Genomic DNA, 16462 nt, shown 5'->3' on the forward strand with positions numbered 1-16462 from the left:
AAATGTAGTGGAGTAAAAGTACACCATTTATTTAGGAAATATAGTGGAGTAAAAGTAAAAGTTGTTAGAAATATAAATAAAGTGAAGTACAGATTTGTGAATTTTGTACTTAAGTACATGTTACAAAGTATTTGTACTTTGTTACATTACAACACTGCCGATATTAGTCCGATCCAGTCATTTTAGACCCTTAATAATGAGGCTGTTAACAACACATTTGTCATTTCAGAGACATAATTCTCCAACTGTGTAACAAATATTGAAAAAAGTTTTTAGAATTTTAGAGTCGGCACTAAATCATTTAAAAATATGTATTATTAATATATTATGAACAAGTTTCTGTGAGTTAAAATGAGAAGTTAGTTTAAGAAGATTGTGAATTGTACATTCATCCATCCATCCATTTATTCATCCATTCATGCTTTTATAGTTCTGACTGTGCGAACATGCTTGGGTGAAATATAAGCATTTTCCAAACATATTTTTGGTCAGTAAAGCATAATTTACTTTATGCTATTTTTAAAAAAGTATTTTATTTGGTAAAATGGTAAGCACCCTGTAAATGTAAAAACCTTAGAACGGATCATTTGAGAACCTTTGTGGTGGTTTACATAGGCAACACACAGAGAGTGTGAGTTCAAGTGACAACACAATTTTCCTCAACGCTGTGAATCTTATTATCAAAAGTAATGTTGTAAAATGAAGCAAATGAAACAGCTGTGGATTTCTAACTTATGACGGTAAAGCAAACACTGTAAGCACTAACCAGGATCTGATCTGACTAAAAAGACATCAATCAAATCAGGACTGAAGGCTGAGCCAACGCAAACAGTAGCACGACAGATGGAGCACGAGTCAAAAACAGGAATTATTATTAATGCACATTAACACACAGTGGATTACACAACAGCCCAAGAGTGTGATGTGAAATACATGAATCACACACACTGTCTCCACCTCTCAATGGTTTCTCAATAGTTCCTTGAAATACTCATGTGTCTATGTGTCTAAAGTTTCTGCGTAAAGATGCTCATGTCCTGGTTCCTCTTAGTAACATACTTATACACATCACAGTCACCTTGAGCAACATTTTCACAGAAGTCAAATTTACAAAATATGACCACTTACAACGTGTCCAATGCAGGAACCATATTAAAAAAAGGTAAAGAATTGGATTAAATGTTGCTGTATTGACACTGTGGACTATTTCATTCCAGAGGACAGTTCACGAGTGTCTACGTGCACCAAAGTGTTTTATGATCGGTGCATGTCCAACTGAACAAAGGGAACTTGTTGCTCAAATTTATGGTCATGTGGCGAAAGTCACAAGTTGATGTGGACGCTATGGAGGAATTTAGTCTTGAAAGTAAATGGTCACTTGAAAAAGTAGATTATTATATTACTCTCTTTTGTCAGTTTGTTTGTCAGAACTACATGATTCTCTCATTATTCTTGTGGACCAACATCAGCTGGTCTCACATTAACACTTGCTGTATAATGTCATTATTACATAATAATATTTTTTTCTATATAGCCCTTTACAACAACCCACAGGTGACCAAAGTGCTTTACAAAATAAAAGCATTGCAGACACTAATTGCATTAAAAAAAGACATGGTATAAAAACAAAGAAACATAAACAAAAGCATGACAATACCAATTAAAAACACAAAAGAATAAAAAAAAGTGAAATAAAAGAATAAAACAGTGCACTGCTGTGTATTAAAAGTCATTCTGAATAAATATGTTTTAAGTTTGGATTTAAATAACACAAATGTATAACAAGCATATACTGCAAAAACAAACACATTAACAGATTCTAAAGGACCAATAATACCAATTTATATGAAGTCATATACAGGAACTACATTCAGAAATAAAGTTTTCATTTATTACATATGGTTTATCAATCATAGGTGTTATGTTTACTCAATTTTTAAAAATTTATATCAACTTAATTTGTTCTTTTTTGTATTCCACTCGCGTTGTTTCCATTGGGACACATCATTCTGCTTCATTTCCTTTATTTTAATAAAAAGACAGAGTGAGGAGTAAGAATATTCATAACCTTTACGTAAAATAATTTAATCTGTAAAAAGACAATATAACAAAGAAAAAAAAAGACAAATAAATCAATTGCAACAAATACGTTGAACATAAGTTACATTGTGGATTCTTAATAAATGCTTTTGTATCTTTGGCTTCTTAGACATCCTGAATTAAGCTAAATTTAAGTTATTAACGTGGTAAAGTGTTTTGGGTTTTTTTCATAACAGGCATCTATCTTGACCTCTCAAACAAAACAAAAGGGCAGATGTGACGATACCACTAACAATGGACCATGTAATATCTTAAGTCATCTATAGCCTCTACACAAATATTTATACAGACCGTGTGTCCCTGTGTAAATACTGTCAATGACGCTTTGCCTTTTCAGCAAAGCAAACAAAGCTACAAACGACAGTGTTATTTTTAGGAGCAGGTTCTGTTTTAAGGCAAGGAAGTGAGAAAATGTTGGTAGCTGTTGGGTTATAAACATTTTGCTTTACATTCATATTTTAATATCTTATCTCTTCCAGTATCTTTTTCTTGTTTTTTTTCTCACTTGAATTCACACCATAGCATAAAGCTACTGGTAATCCTTTATTCATCCTTCAGGAATCTCCATGTCTCATCGTATTTACTTACTCCGCCAATGTCAAACGTACAGGTGTTCCTACAGACAGCAAAGGATTGGTATGGGAGTTTTCTTTAGGGCAGCTCTTAATAACAAAAAAGTTATTACAAACAACTTAAAACACAACACATTATTGATTGATGTGAGCAAATACAGGATATTTTAAGAAAAAAATGTGTATTTATTCTGCTTTATTCCTGGTTGTTGGATGTCCGTTTCTAAAATCCTGTGTAAATGTCAAAAGTAGCAATGAAACAAACATAACAGGATAAACAACACATATCATATTGCACATACTCTACGTGCTGTGCCGTTTTACCACATTATTTCAAATCCCCCAGCAGGAACCCAAGGGAAAAAAAGCATGAAATCCAAACAGGAGTGGTTCTGTGCAGTGATGGGCCTTTTACACAGCAGCCATTTATCAGGGGGGAAAAAACCCTGGTGTATCACATTAGTGATGGCTCCTTTAAGTTCATGTGTGACAGTGAACCAGCATGAAACCTGAAATGGAGGAAGCCAAATAGAACTTAGTCATTGTTTACTTGATGATTTTATCTGTGCTTCTTCTCCTTCTGTGACCTGACAAAATGGCTGCTGTGCAAAGGGGTCATTCTCTCAGTATATACTTAACCTATTTTTATTTTGCTATAAAATAACCAAATTACCTACATTATTTAGGTAAATAAAGCAACTATGTATATGTATATGTATTTTTATTATTAATGAAAAAATAAGAGAATGAAGTCTTACTTCTTACGTCATAATATTATGAGAAAAAGTCATACTATTTGGAGAAAAAAGTCATAATATTATGAGAAAATTGTCTCGAGAATAAAGTTGTAATATTAATTATCTTGTAAAATGATGAGATTTCTCATCATTACATTTATTATTATTATTATTACTATTAAATAGCAACAGAATGCGGATGTAGCAGTAAGCACTTCCTTTTCTTCCACTTTCATTAGAGATTTCCTCCTCCACAAAAGAGATGACTTCCTCCAAGTCTGAGTGATTCTTTTTTTAAATAGACTCAATTTCTTGCACAGTCTTGGGCAAAATTCCTGATGCCAATGATGATGTGGCTCTGATGAGTCAGAAAGATGAAGTATTTCTTTATTTGTGACGCCCAAACCAAAATATAACTTCACAAATGCTCCTCATCTAGATCTAGATTACTTTTTACAAGGATTTTAGGCCACATGTTATTTCTTTTTGGGAAAAATTTTTTGAGATTAAAGTCAGATGTTTTTTTTTTATTTATTAAGTCAGAATTCTGACTTTGATCTCGGAAGTCAGGCTGTTTTTTATTTATTATTTATTTTTTAAATTTTGTTTCCTTTTTTTTTTTTTTTTTACATGTGGCCCTAATCCTCTTCCATAGGTTTGTGACTGTTAATCAAACATCCAAAACAGCAATTTGACTGTTAGATTGGGATCCACAGAAAAATTCCTCACTATATTCTTTCATTTTACAGATAAAATATTTGTTTATTAAAGGAAATGATTGCCTGAAAATAATGACAGTAATTATTGTCCTTTTGTCTTCAAGTATTTCTTTGATGGAATAAGGCTACTGTGCAAAGTTTCCTCTAAGTAAGTCATTTGACAGTAAAAAAAATTATATATGTAGTAAATATTTCAATTTTACTTTAGTTACTCAATCCTAAAAGTAGATTTTAAAACGTATGTACGTGTAGATAAATAGTTAAAACAAATGTTTTGATCCAATGCAACTCGGTATGACGACCATCTAATCCAGTGTTGTGATTGGCTGGATGGTCCGTCACTCAAATAGGAGAGGAGGAAAGGGCGGTACGTGACGTCACAGGAGGGAGACGGTGTCCACATCATGGCGGGATGCATGAATATGACAAGCGGTTGCCTCGTAACCGGTGTTAAACTACTGGTTTTCATCGCACTGGTCCTCTGGTTACCGCAAAAATCACTCCAGGATGCGGGTAAGAAGCAGTGTGACGCTGCAATAACAGAGACTTTTATCTGTAGGACACGTATTTTCGTAAGTTTCGTTGCAGAGGCTAACTCGTGTTAGCCTTTGCTGGATTGTTTTGAAACTTAACATTATTTAAACGTGTAATGCAAAAACACGGCGCCCGTTTCACAGTCAGTTGTTTGAATTAAAGTTACTGTACTTTCAGGCATTTCATATCCCAATGTAGTGCTCACTGTCCTCTGTCTGTGTACGGACGAAACACTTTATGTTATTCAATCACTCATTTTGTGGTCGTTAACCCCCATCAAAACCGCCACCTCAAGCATACAAGTTGACAGTATTTATTATTTACTTTACTACAAGTATTTTCCTACTCCACACACACATTGTGAATATTATGTGTGTATATTTATGTATTTAACCTGTTATTGTACAGTAAAGCATATTTACAGTAGGGCAGGGTATCTTCTACAAATCTCGCGATATGATACAATGCCATACGTATCACGATACAATGATGTGTCCTACACATTATTTACGGCAACAACTTCTTTATTCACCTGCAGCAAAGGTAATTGATGCGTTTGCATGTTCTGCCCTCCTACTATGTAGCATTCTTATTTAACCTTTCTATACTGTTGTTTAACCTTAATATTGGTTAACTATTTTTTTTGTTTTTTTAATGTGAGTACACATATTGCTCTGTTTTTATACACACCCCAATAGTAAATCAATGTCCAGGTATGCTGGAAGGATTTTCAGTTATTCTGTCGACCCCATTCAAATTATTGAGGCTAGGCCAATCAACAAAACACACTTTCCTTTAAATTCAGAAAATGCAATAGCAGGACGAACTGCACCCTTTAAAATGATCACACGGGTGAATCAGTTGAACAACAAGGTTGCCAGACCTGTATGACTCCAGTTTTCTGAGATGGATTATATTTTGTAGAAGTGTTGCAGTTTACAAAAGGGATCAATGTGCATGGGACTGAGTACCAATCATGTTTTGTTTAATGTTATCATTAGATAAAATAAGAGTACAATAAACATTGCTTTATCATTTGAAGTACCTGACCTTTGTAATAGTAATTAAATTCCATTCCAATCCATTCCAAGTGATGTTATCTAAGTGTAACAACATGCATATCTCTGCATATCAAACCCAGGAAACACAAGTCCAGTGATGGATCTGCAGGATGGAAAGGAGTATGTTCTGTCAGGTTCCAACCGCTTCTGTTATAAAAACAACATTGTGCCAACCTGGAGGCAAACATGGACGAGAATTCAGGTAAAATACTTGAATAGTATCTGGCCAATGTGAGTTCATAGCTTATTTGTGTGTGTGTGTGTGTGTGTGTATGTGTGTGCGCACGTGCGTGTGCGTGCGTTGGCAAATGTTTTATTGCTGTCTATTCTGGCAGTTAATTCAAGTGAAAATCTGCTGTTTTAGATGTGTCATTAAAAAAGATCTCTGACAGGTCAAAGTGTGGAGTTCAAACGTGTTCAAGGTGATAATAGTGGAAGGTGAGGAGGAACTGCAGGAACTGGAGCGCTTCAGTGTTTGGGGCTGGTTTCGGAGCTTGTTACACGAGAGGCACAATGAATCCACGATTAACATCAACCTTTTCAGCAAGAGGACGTGCTTCAGGATTGATCCGAGTGCAAACAGCCAGTATAATATCAAGTCCATTCGCAGTAAGTTGGAAGACACTTTTATTTTCTGATCATTGACAGATATTTAATCGCTAAAATACCAATATATGTTCTTTTTTCCTTGCAGAGTTTGATATCTATCTGTTTTTGGTTTTCCTCTCCGGGGCATCGTTGTTGGTCTTTGCAGACTCACTCAGCAGGTAGTTTTTAATTCACGTTGAACAGTTATCAATGGTTTCATAATAACTCCTTTGATCTTCCTTTCCATGAAGGAGTCAGCTTTTCTTCTACTCTGCTGGTATGAGCACAGGCATGATCGCCTCTCTCATCATTGTCGTCTTCATCTTGGCACGTTTTTTACCAAAGGTAACGCATTCAGTCATCATCAAATATATGATTACACAAAGTAAATAACTTATTTTTCTTCATCAGTCTATGTCTGTTACTTCCACAGAAAAGCCCCTTTTATTTGTTAATTGCTGGTGGCTGGTCATTCTCTCTGTACACCATCCAGCTCGTTTGCCGGAACCTCAAGATAATTCTGCAAGAACACTGGAACTTGGCATTAGGTACAGACTCTTCTCTAACACAAACACAAGCTTTATTGTTGGAATTGGAAAAAAACAAACCAAACCAAAGCAAAGTGAAATTACCTGATTAAAACTGTAGGTAGTTTAAGATGACTGAGTATGTAACCAAGCATTTTTCTACATTTCTCACCTTACTCATTTCAGGGTTTGTTGTTGTAGCAAACAATGTATTGATAGTGAATCATTATTGTTATTATTTATTCATTTGAATAATAATTTTTCTCACTGTCTGACATGAAATCAGACAATCACTTTTCCTGTTTCATGTCTGTTAGGATTACCAAAATTATTTCTATTTCTATTTGCTAAATGCCAGAATAATGAGAGAAGGATTTTTTTAGACCATTTTTTATTACTTTCTTCAAAGTCAGAAGTTTACATACACTAAGATTATTATTCCTTTAAACAATTTGGGAAAGCCCAAATAAAGATGTCATGTCTTTGGAAGCTTCTGATTTATTTATTGGCAACATTTGAGTTAATTAGAGACACACCTGTGGAGGTATTTTAAGGCACACCTGAAACACATTGCTTCTTTGTGTAACATCATGGGAAAGTCAAAAGAAATCAGCCAAGATATCAGGAAGAGAATTTTGGAAGTCTCGTTCGTCCTTGGGTGCAATTTCCAGAGGCCTGAAGGTGCCACGTTCATCTGTTCAAACAATTATACACAAGTATAAACACCATGGGAATGTCCAGTCATCATACCGCTCAGGAAGGAGACAGGTTCTGTGTCCCAGAGATTAACGTGCTTTAGTCCGAAATGTGCATATCAACCCAAGACTTACTTCAAAAGAAACATATAAAAGACAGATTACTGTTTGCAAATGCACACAGGGAGAAATACCTTAATTTTTGGTGATATGTCCTGTGATCTGACGGAACTAAAATCAAACTGTTTGGCCATAATGACCATCGTTACGTTTGGAGGAAAAAGGGGGAAGCTTGCAAGCCTGAGAACACCATCCCAACTGTGAAATACGGGGGTGGCAGCATCATGTTGTGTGGTTGTTTTGCTGCAGGAGGGACTGGTGCACTTCACAAAGTAGATGGCATCATGAGGAAAGAACATTATGTGGAAATACTGAAGCAACATCTCAAGACATCAGCCAGGAAGTTGAAGCTTGGGCGCAAATGGGTCTTCCAAATGGACAATGACCCGTAGCATACTGCTTCTGAATCAATCTGGAAATTGCACCCAAGGATGAACCAGACTTGTGCAAGTCCACAATTCTCTTCCTGATATCTTGAAGCAGTGTGTTTCAGGTGTGCCTTAAAATACCTCCACAGGTGTGTCTCTAATTAACTCAAATGTTGTCAATAAATCTATCAGACGCTTCCGAAGACATGACATCTTCTTTTGGGCTTTCCCAAATTGTTTAAAGGCATAATAATCTTAGTGTATGTAAACTTTTGACTTTGAGGAAAGTAATAAAAAATTGTCTAAAAAATCCTTCTCAAAAAAAAGCATATGTGTCTTTTTATATAGTGTATGTAAACTTCTGGTTTCAACTGTATCTATATGTGTATTCTTGTTTCTGTCAGGTTATGTTGTAGTGGTGGGATTTGTCAGTTTTGCAGTGTGCTATCGCTACGGTCCTCTGGTGGACGAGAAGAACATTAACATCTTGTCGTGGACACTGCAGCTGTTCGGCCTTCTCCTAATTTACTTAGGAATTCAAATTTGGCAAGTTGCCGTTGCTATCATGTTGGCAGCTTTGCTGTCCAAAAACCTGGAGTACCCAGTTTCTTTGGCTGTCATTATATGGAGGTGAGTGTTTTTTTAAAAGCTGACAGAAGGTGGCGTACAAACACTGCTGTAACTGAAAATCACTCAGTACTTTAAGCCTTTCACACCTTCTCATTAACTTTAAAAAAAAAAAAATCTATTCTATTCTCTATTATCTAATCTATTTTTTTTAATTTGTAAATTGTTCAGAAATATTATATCGTTACTGATTTTCTCACATTTCAACTGAAGCTCATAGTGTCGACACACCATAACAGCCCATGTTTTAGTAAAATGTCCCTTCTGTTGTCATATTCAGCGTGTATAATGTGGATGTTTTTACTGAATGCAGGAAAATGAGACGGATTGTTCACTGGAAGCCGCAGCCGCGTCGTCTGTTAACTGAGGAGGAGTATCAGAGGCAGGCAGAGGAAGAGACTCGACGTGCACTGGAGGAGCTGAGGAAGTTTTGTAACAGCCCAGAGTTCAGCCCATGGAAAGCAGTGTCGAGGCTTCAGTCCCCAAAAAGGTGCCATTTGTGTGTTTTCTCCATTTAGTTTTATTCTAATGTATTTAAGTTATTCAAACACATGGTTTCTTAGGGCCATGGCAGCATTGGTTGACTAGAAAGATAGTGATATTGCTGATGTGCTTGATTATTTTCATGTGGTGCAGGGTAAAACTGATGGAGGGCTTTGAGCTCACAACCAGTGTGTAACCAATGCAGTTTCTAAAAGGCACAATTGATGAAGCACCACAATCAATTTTAAATGATTCTGATTCTTAAATGTGACAGTCAATAAAAGAAAACTGAGAACTACTCAGAACAAATATCCAAAAGTGATGCCCAGTTTGTTAATTTGGACAAACAACAGAGAAGGAGAGCTTAATGCACTATTGATTGAAGTTGACTGTTGATGTGGTGGGACTCCAGCTCCCCACTGGGTCTGATCAGAATAAGGTGTACTCTGTCTCTATAAAAAGAAACTACTGGTAAAAATAAGGATTTAAGCTTTGATACTTTGGCAGCTGAGATTAAGTAAAATTGAATTTGAGATGTAAATGAACAGTCAGTCTTTCATTCACAGTAATTGATGCCTGTTTTGTGTTGTGGTACATTAATATGAGTCTGTCCAAATGACATTATAAGACACTAGAAATCATGTCAGCCTCATGGTGGTGCTAGAGGAAAAGTCATGGATCGGCAGCGTGCTGAGGATGATTCAGGCTCAAACTCTAAAGTCATATTCATCCAAGTGAAGCTGAATAACAGGCACTTGTGTATATATTTTAAAATAATAGCAGATGGTTAGACAATGCCTAGCTAAAGAAAAGAAGTCACCATATTTGTCTGTGGGGTCAGTATTATGATCTGTGGTTGCTTCAGTTGGTCAGGTTGTCCTTTTTTTTTTTTGATTACTGTACTTTTATCAGCCAAAATGTTTCTAACACATTTAACCCTAGTGACATAAATACTATATACTGTACATTCAGCACACCACAAAGATTTTGGATTTTCTGTAAAACAATGTTGCAGTGAATGCATGTCATAAAGGTAATCCTACAAAATATTGGAGTGTGTAATGTTATTTTATCATTCTACACAGAGGGTGTTGCTGATGTGTCAATATAATCCACAGGTTTGCCGATTTTGTTGAAGGGTCGCTTCACTTGATGCCAAACGAGGTGTCTGTCCATGCACAGGAATATGGCTTCGGTGGATCGTTTTTTGAGGATGAATTCTTTGACACCGATGACGATGATGAAGAAGAAGATTTGAAGCCTCTGAAGAAACTGGAGTGAGAGAGAGTGTACAGTGTTGGACGTGGTCGAACACAGGAACTATACTTGATGCCTGTCAGAAAGGTAGACAGGTAACGGCTCTCTTCAGCTTCTGTGCGAACAGTCCAGGCAGACCTCAAGTGATTGACTGTGGAGAGAAGTTTTAAAAACACAAACCTTGGGTTGTTGCTTAAGTCACGGGAGCTCACACTGCCATGGCATTGAAAAAAAAAAACAACAACCAAAAACTCAGTGACAAGCCCGTTCAGATCTGTGTGATCATAATCATCAACCTAGAAACAATATTGTACAGAATTTCCATTCATGCCACATTTATCCTGTTTTAGAGGACAAAGGTTTATGGAAACATTGAGTTTATGAACTCAATGATTGAAGCTTATTTGATGTCAAAGCATTTTGTGTTTCATGGTCGTTTTGACTTGTGTGGTGTTTAATCATAGATTAGAAACAGTTTTATTTAAACCACACTGGCTGCCTACAACAAGTATCCAAATAACATGTATGTGTGGTGTTTTTTCAGTCCTCTGAACAGCAGTGTGATAACACTGGTGGTTGTTATTTCAGCTTAATTATTCAGGGATAAAGGTTTGTGTTTTGTGTTTTTCAATTAATTTTAATGGAAATTAATCAGCAGTTGTCTCTCACTATTTTGAATAAAAATGTATATTTGAGCTCTGATATTCAGGTATTTGTATCATCGTAGGAGTTTATTACTTAACTGTTAGTTACCTTTGAAAGCAAAACCTGATTTTGCTTTTAGCCATTATTAGAAATTATTTCTTCAGTTGACGCACATTTGACTGACAACTTTTGCTACACTTTCTTTAAGAACATAATAATTTGTTACATTTAACTACACATTAGCTTATAGAAAGAAAAATACCCCACCAACTGACACATGTAATGCACACAACAATAAGCTATAATAATTCTAAAGGGTTACTTTGCTGCCTACTGTACTTTTGATATTTCAAAAACATTCTGTACATTAGGTACTTTACCTTATAGTCTAGGACTGCAAATATTTCGTCTGTAGCAAGATTTGTTTAATTTATGAATATTTAAGATTTCTAGTCTACAGTTTTACACAGATTTATGGCTGCAACCTACCTACTTCCATTTTTGTGTTTTAAAAATCTAAAACGCAATCTAAATGTATATATTTGCACATTATGTAGATAAATGGTTTGCTTTTCCCAGTCATTAAGTACAATATCGGTGAACCTTCGGAACTTCCCATTGAAACCGCTAAACTTGAAATCTCCATGTCTCAAAGGTGATAACATTTTTGGTTTTCCCTCAGTTATCTAGAATCCCAATTTTACTTTGAAATCCCCCTAGTCCTGCAAATGGGCCTCTTAAAAAAAAAAAAAAAAAAAAAGCAGCCAATTTTTTTTGAATCACTAAGAAGTCAAAAAATTCTCCCACCTGAAGGAAATAAGAAAGTTCTGACCTTTTCTCATATCTGCACATAACCTAGGACAAATATCAACACTGTCACCATCACCTTACAAGTGGAACAGGGAAAAGACTGCAGTGGATGAATGGCTTTGATGTTAGTAAGAGAGCGTTATCTTAAATCAGACAGTTTTCAGTTTACAACGTTCATCCTTTCCCTCCCACTGAGTTTCAGTGAGCCATATCTGATGCCTCGGGGGACATTATGACATTTAGTCCAGTTGCCCTCTGAATTCCGCCTGTGGCCTTTGCACAAAGCTGTGCATGAGCTTGCAGCATATGAAGGCAGGGAACACCCCATCGGCACTATTGCAAATTATTGCACTCAATTGCATATTTACAACAGCTGATCCAGCTCGCACTATTTGCATGTGTTTCCCAGGGCTCAGGTTTGCATAATTCGGCCGTATTATAACATTCACATGCTGCTGCAATTCCTGCTTCCCCAAAATATGCGTCACCAACAGGGAAACCTCACCATAAACACAACTGCACTGCATGAGAAAGTGTGTGGGGGAATCCCTTGCACATATGAGCATATTGACTGCCACCCTCTCATGGTAGCTTCATGTAAAATGTCTGGAGTTCCCCACAGCCTGCAAATGGGCCCACGACTAATTAATGGATTTTGTAAACCATACATTTTCCAACTCGACCATGTGGAATAAAAATGATGGAACCACATATGCACTTAGTGTTACTGCTTTTTTCATCAGCAAACACATTTTTAAATCAAATCAAAACTATGTGTATCACGAAACTATGTATCATAGCAGGCAGTGTATAATATGCATGCTGCATGTAAACACTTCATAGTAAATCAAGATAAGAAACAAAACAATGGGACACAGTTGTATTGTAACAGAAAGGCTACATACATGACAGAGGAATGTATAAACATGACAAAAATTTAAAAGCAGTGATGTTCAAGTCCAGCAAAGTGTCAGTGTCAGAAAGATCATAGGAGAAAAAAAAGAAGATACTTTCAGGCTGCAAGAGGCAGCGCAAGCTGCAACTTCAATACATTAACACAGTCTGTACAGTTAAGACAAATTAATTCTCCTCACCTCAAACTCTAAACACGACAGTTCAGGAGAAAAAAAAAAACAACAGAAGCATTCAAGTCCAGTGTTGGTTAAAATCCAGTGTTCAGTCAGTATTTGTTGATCCCAAATATCCGCACTCCATGGAACTGAGGCAACTTTGGAAGGAGAACACTAAGGAGGGAGCTCGTGTTGATCAGGAAATGTGTGGGATCATATTTTGTGTAGAAGCTTGCAAGAATATACCTGCAGAGAAAGGAGAATAGTGTAAATGTAGCAATGAAACATTGGATTCAATGTGCGCACACAGTAGAGTGGAGCCTTCACACCAAAAGAGAATATAATGCTATGCTACACCTCAGGGGTCAAGATTGTTGAAGATTGTCTGTCAGCCGCATTACTCGCAAATTTAAAGGCAGAGTTTGACAACTTTTCTCTCCAGTTCCACAGTGGTTTTGGTCTGCATTTATCTACTTACAGGACAATTGGCGAGATGGTGAGAAATTTGCGCGAAGACGTAAACTGCACACCATAGTCCATCTGTTCCCAGTGTGTGAGCAGACGTGCTTTCCCTTGGTCTGGTGTCTCGAAGGGAGTGCCCTTCACCGTGTGTAGAAACAGGTACATCACCTGCAGGGGAGAGACCACACCGCAGAGAAACCCAAACACATTAACCATGAAAAAAGACAGATCTTTTATTTTTGTTTTTGAGCTAATCCATTTGATATTCAAACTGATTTGGAAAAATACAAGAGCTTATTTTCACAATTTTATTTTTTTATAAAATAGAAATTTTGAGGAGATAAAAGGAGACTCTTAAACTCTAAAACCTCAAATATACAACAACCCCCACGTTTGCCATATTAATTTCCAGAAAAAAAATATATAGGTTGATTTAATAAGAAACCAACAATCAAACCTTCGGTTTAAGGGGATATATGTAGAAATATGCAGAACATGGCGTTAACAGCAAAGCTGTTAATGTCATCTCTGTGCACTGCTACTGATTTCCTAAATCAATTCACAAGGTCCCTATTTGATTCATTTACATATGTCTGTTTCTTGGCTATAAAAGAGATTTTCACAGAACTACTGCTGCAAATTTGTGGATCTCTAATCTGAGGTATCATTGAAAAACTTGGTAACATTGATGCAATTTTTTATTTTGAAAGACTGCACAGCACTTGAACCTTACAAACCTGTTTCAGTTCAGTATATACAGCCAAGACGCACATCAGACAGTATAAAGTAATGACCAAGTTGTCCAGCAGAGACTTTGGTCTGCATCTATGTCGTCTTTGCTGAAGACCACAGTGATGCTATGTTGCTTTGCAGTGACAATGGAGGTCAAACCTAACTCTAGACTGTCCTTTAGAGCAGACAGTTACGACCCCAAAGCATCTGAAAAATGGCATATGTAAGTATTTCTGGTTCTTCTCTACAGCTGGCAAAGTAATGAACAAATCTGCAGTCTCATCTGTTAAGACGTTTTTAAGAGGGATAGTGGGATTAACTACTGGCAACCCAGGTGTGGTTGTGGGTGGAACAAATTTGCAAATGAAAATTTTAATTGTGAATATATTGGCTGAATTATTCACATTTCCTTAATCTCACATGACATTTCATGGTCATTATGTGACGTAATATAACACATTTCTTACATATAGCCCCTTTAAAGGTGATGGCATATTGTTATACTTCTATTTCAGAAAATCCTATAGAAATTTGATACAAGAGTACTAAAAGAGGATCTCAGTGACAGCATAATCACATTTCCAAGCAATGATTTTATTTTGTTTTTTTTACTGACCATGTTGTGGATGACATTAGTGAGGGTCCAGACAAGCGGCACAGTGAAGAAAGGTATGCTCAGCAGGATGACATGTAACACCACAGTCAGGAGCAGGTAGGTGAGCCAGATACCCCTGCTGTTCATCACCCGCGTATTGGGGTTCACTTCACTGTGAGCTACACCCACATTCATCTTGAATTAAAAGAAAGAAAAAAAAATATTAGAGCTCAGGAAACTGAAAATAAGCAGCAAGGCTGGCATTTTAACTTGATTGATTGAAACAATTAAGTGATCATCAATAAACCATTATTACCTCTGCCAGCATTACTCCATTGATTCAGAGTATTTTAAATCAATTGTTTACCTTGTGAGATTGTAATAATAATGTAATATGCACTCAAATATCTTTATATTTACAGATTCATGCTGAGTTACCTGAAAATCTATTTTTGTCTTGTCATTGAGGGACCAAATATTTTTGATATGGAGGCCTACATTTCAATAGGACAATATCGGAGTTCTACTGATGTAAATATTATTTGTTGTTTTTTTACAACAACACATTTACAAATGTTGTAGTAACGACTCCGCCCGCCTGAGTTGTCGCCAGTAACTAAACAAGCGACTCATTCTTTAACATCACATAGACAGCGACAGCTAGCTCCAACATTTCAACACTTATCAGGAAAATAAATAAATAAATAAAACTAATACAAAGTAGAATCATTTTTAAACAACGATATATTTTACTGGAACATGACAGTTTACCGTTAAGGCTTTTAATCGTAAACGTTACGTGACATAACATTCGCTAGCTACTGTAGCTAACAGTTGCTCTCCACAGGTTGACAATGCTAACGTCAGTTTAAGTTAATCGCAGTGTGACGGTTAAAGATGCCGAGTCCACAATGACGGGACTGGAAGCTCCCTTCAAAGTGAAATTAATAAATGAGACACAAGAGCTGAATCGACGTTTAAAGTCTAACATTTCGGCGGCACAAAGTTTACCTTCCTTAGCTGTCGCAGCTCACCAGGAAATTCCGAGTTTCTTCGCTGACCCCGCCTCCGTGAGGTTCAGGCTCGTGCCTCTGCTGCAAATAACAAACAAACAACGTAATAATAATAACAACAATAATAATAATAATAATAATAATAATAATAATAATAATGATAATGATAATAATAAAAAGTCTGTGTCCTCCTGTAACTAACAACAGCAGGTTAACGGGTAATCACTAGGTGGTGTGTTTTCAAAAAATATTAATCTTCCAAGAAATGCCCACAATGCCCCGGTAAATGAGAGCAATTGCGTTGTTAATTCCCATATAAAAAAAGTTTGAATATGGGAAATTAGCTTTCACAGTTTGACTTTGAGTTGACTTTACACCTCAACATGTGACCAATATTATTACCTGACAAATGTGACATAAATGCATCACTGAACTAAAGACAAATAAGGGTGGAACAAAACCTAAAATTGCACATTACAGACAACTGATTTTGCATATATTGCTTATGATAGATAGATAAACACGACCATTTCCATCACTGTCTTGGATTAACCTGCTGTTCTTCATCCTTCACCCCATCCATATCCCCCACCCACCAATTAAACCTCCTGAATACTCACATACTGAACCTTTAATGGCTTACAATTTTTACAAAGTTACAATTTTGAAAACAAATGAACAAAATATTAAACACTTTTAAAAATCTTTTGTTAAAGTTTTGTTAAAACTTTTGTTAATTTGTTTTGG

General features: G+C 36.2%; 2 protein-coding genes across 2 annotated transcripts; one reads left to right on the forward strand and one right to left on the reverse strand.

Annotated features, from left to right (window-relative positions):
* Positions 1-4489: 4489 nt before the first annotated feature.
* Positions 4490-11083, forward strand: nemp1 (nuclear envelope integral membrane protein 1). Its single transcript, XM_058643957.1, has 9 exons — positions 4490-4641; positions 5804-5925; positions 6116-6332; positions 6418-6490; positions 6563-6656; positions 6745-6859; positions 8426-8651; positions 8962-9138; positions 10250-11083. The coding sequence occupies exons 1-9, from the start codon at positions 4533-4535 to the stop codon at positions 10410-10412; spliced, it is 1296 nt and encodes a 431-aa protein (XP_058499940.1). The 5' UTR covers positions 4490-4532; the 3' UTR covers positions 10413-11083.
* A 1625-nt stretch (positions 11084-12708) lies between these two features.
* ormdl2 (ORMDL sphingolipid biosynthesis regulator 2) lies at positions 12709-15827 on the reverse strand. The gene is made up of 4 exons (XM_058643958.1): positions 15714-15827; positions 14724-14897; positions 13392-13543; positions 12709-13159 (listed from the first exon to the last, which is right to left on the reverse strand). The coding sequence occupies exons 2-4, from the start codon at positions 14895-14897 to the stop codon at positions 13024-13026; spliced, it is 462 nt and encodes a 153-aa protein (XP_058499941.1). The 5' UTR covers positions 15714-15827; the 3' UTR covers positions 12709-13023.
* Positions 15828-16462: the final 635 nt, after the last annotated feature.

The sequence above is a fragment of the Solea solea genome, chromosome 11, assembly GCF_958295425.1.
Source record: "Solea solea chromosome 11, fSolSol10.1, whole genome shotgun sequence".
Lineage (NCBI taxonomy): Eukaryota > Metazoa > Chordata > Actinopteri > Pleuronectiformes > Soleidae > Solea > Solea solea.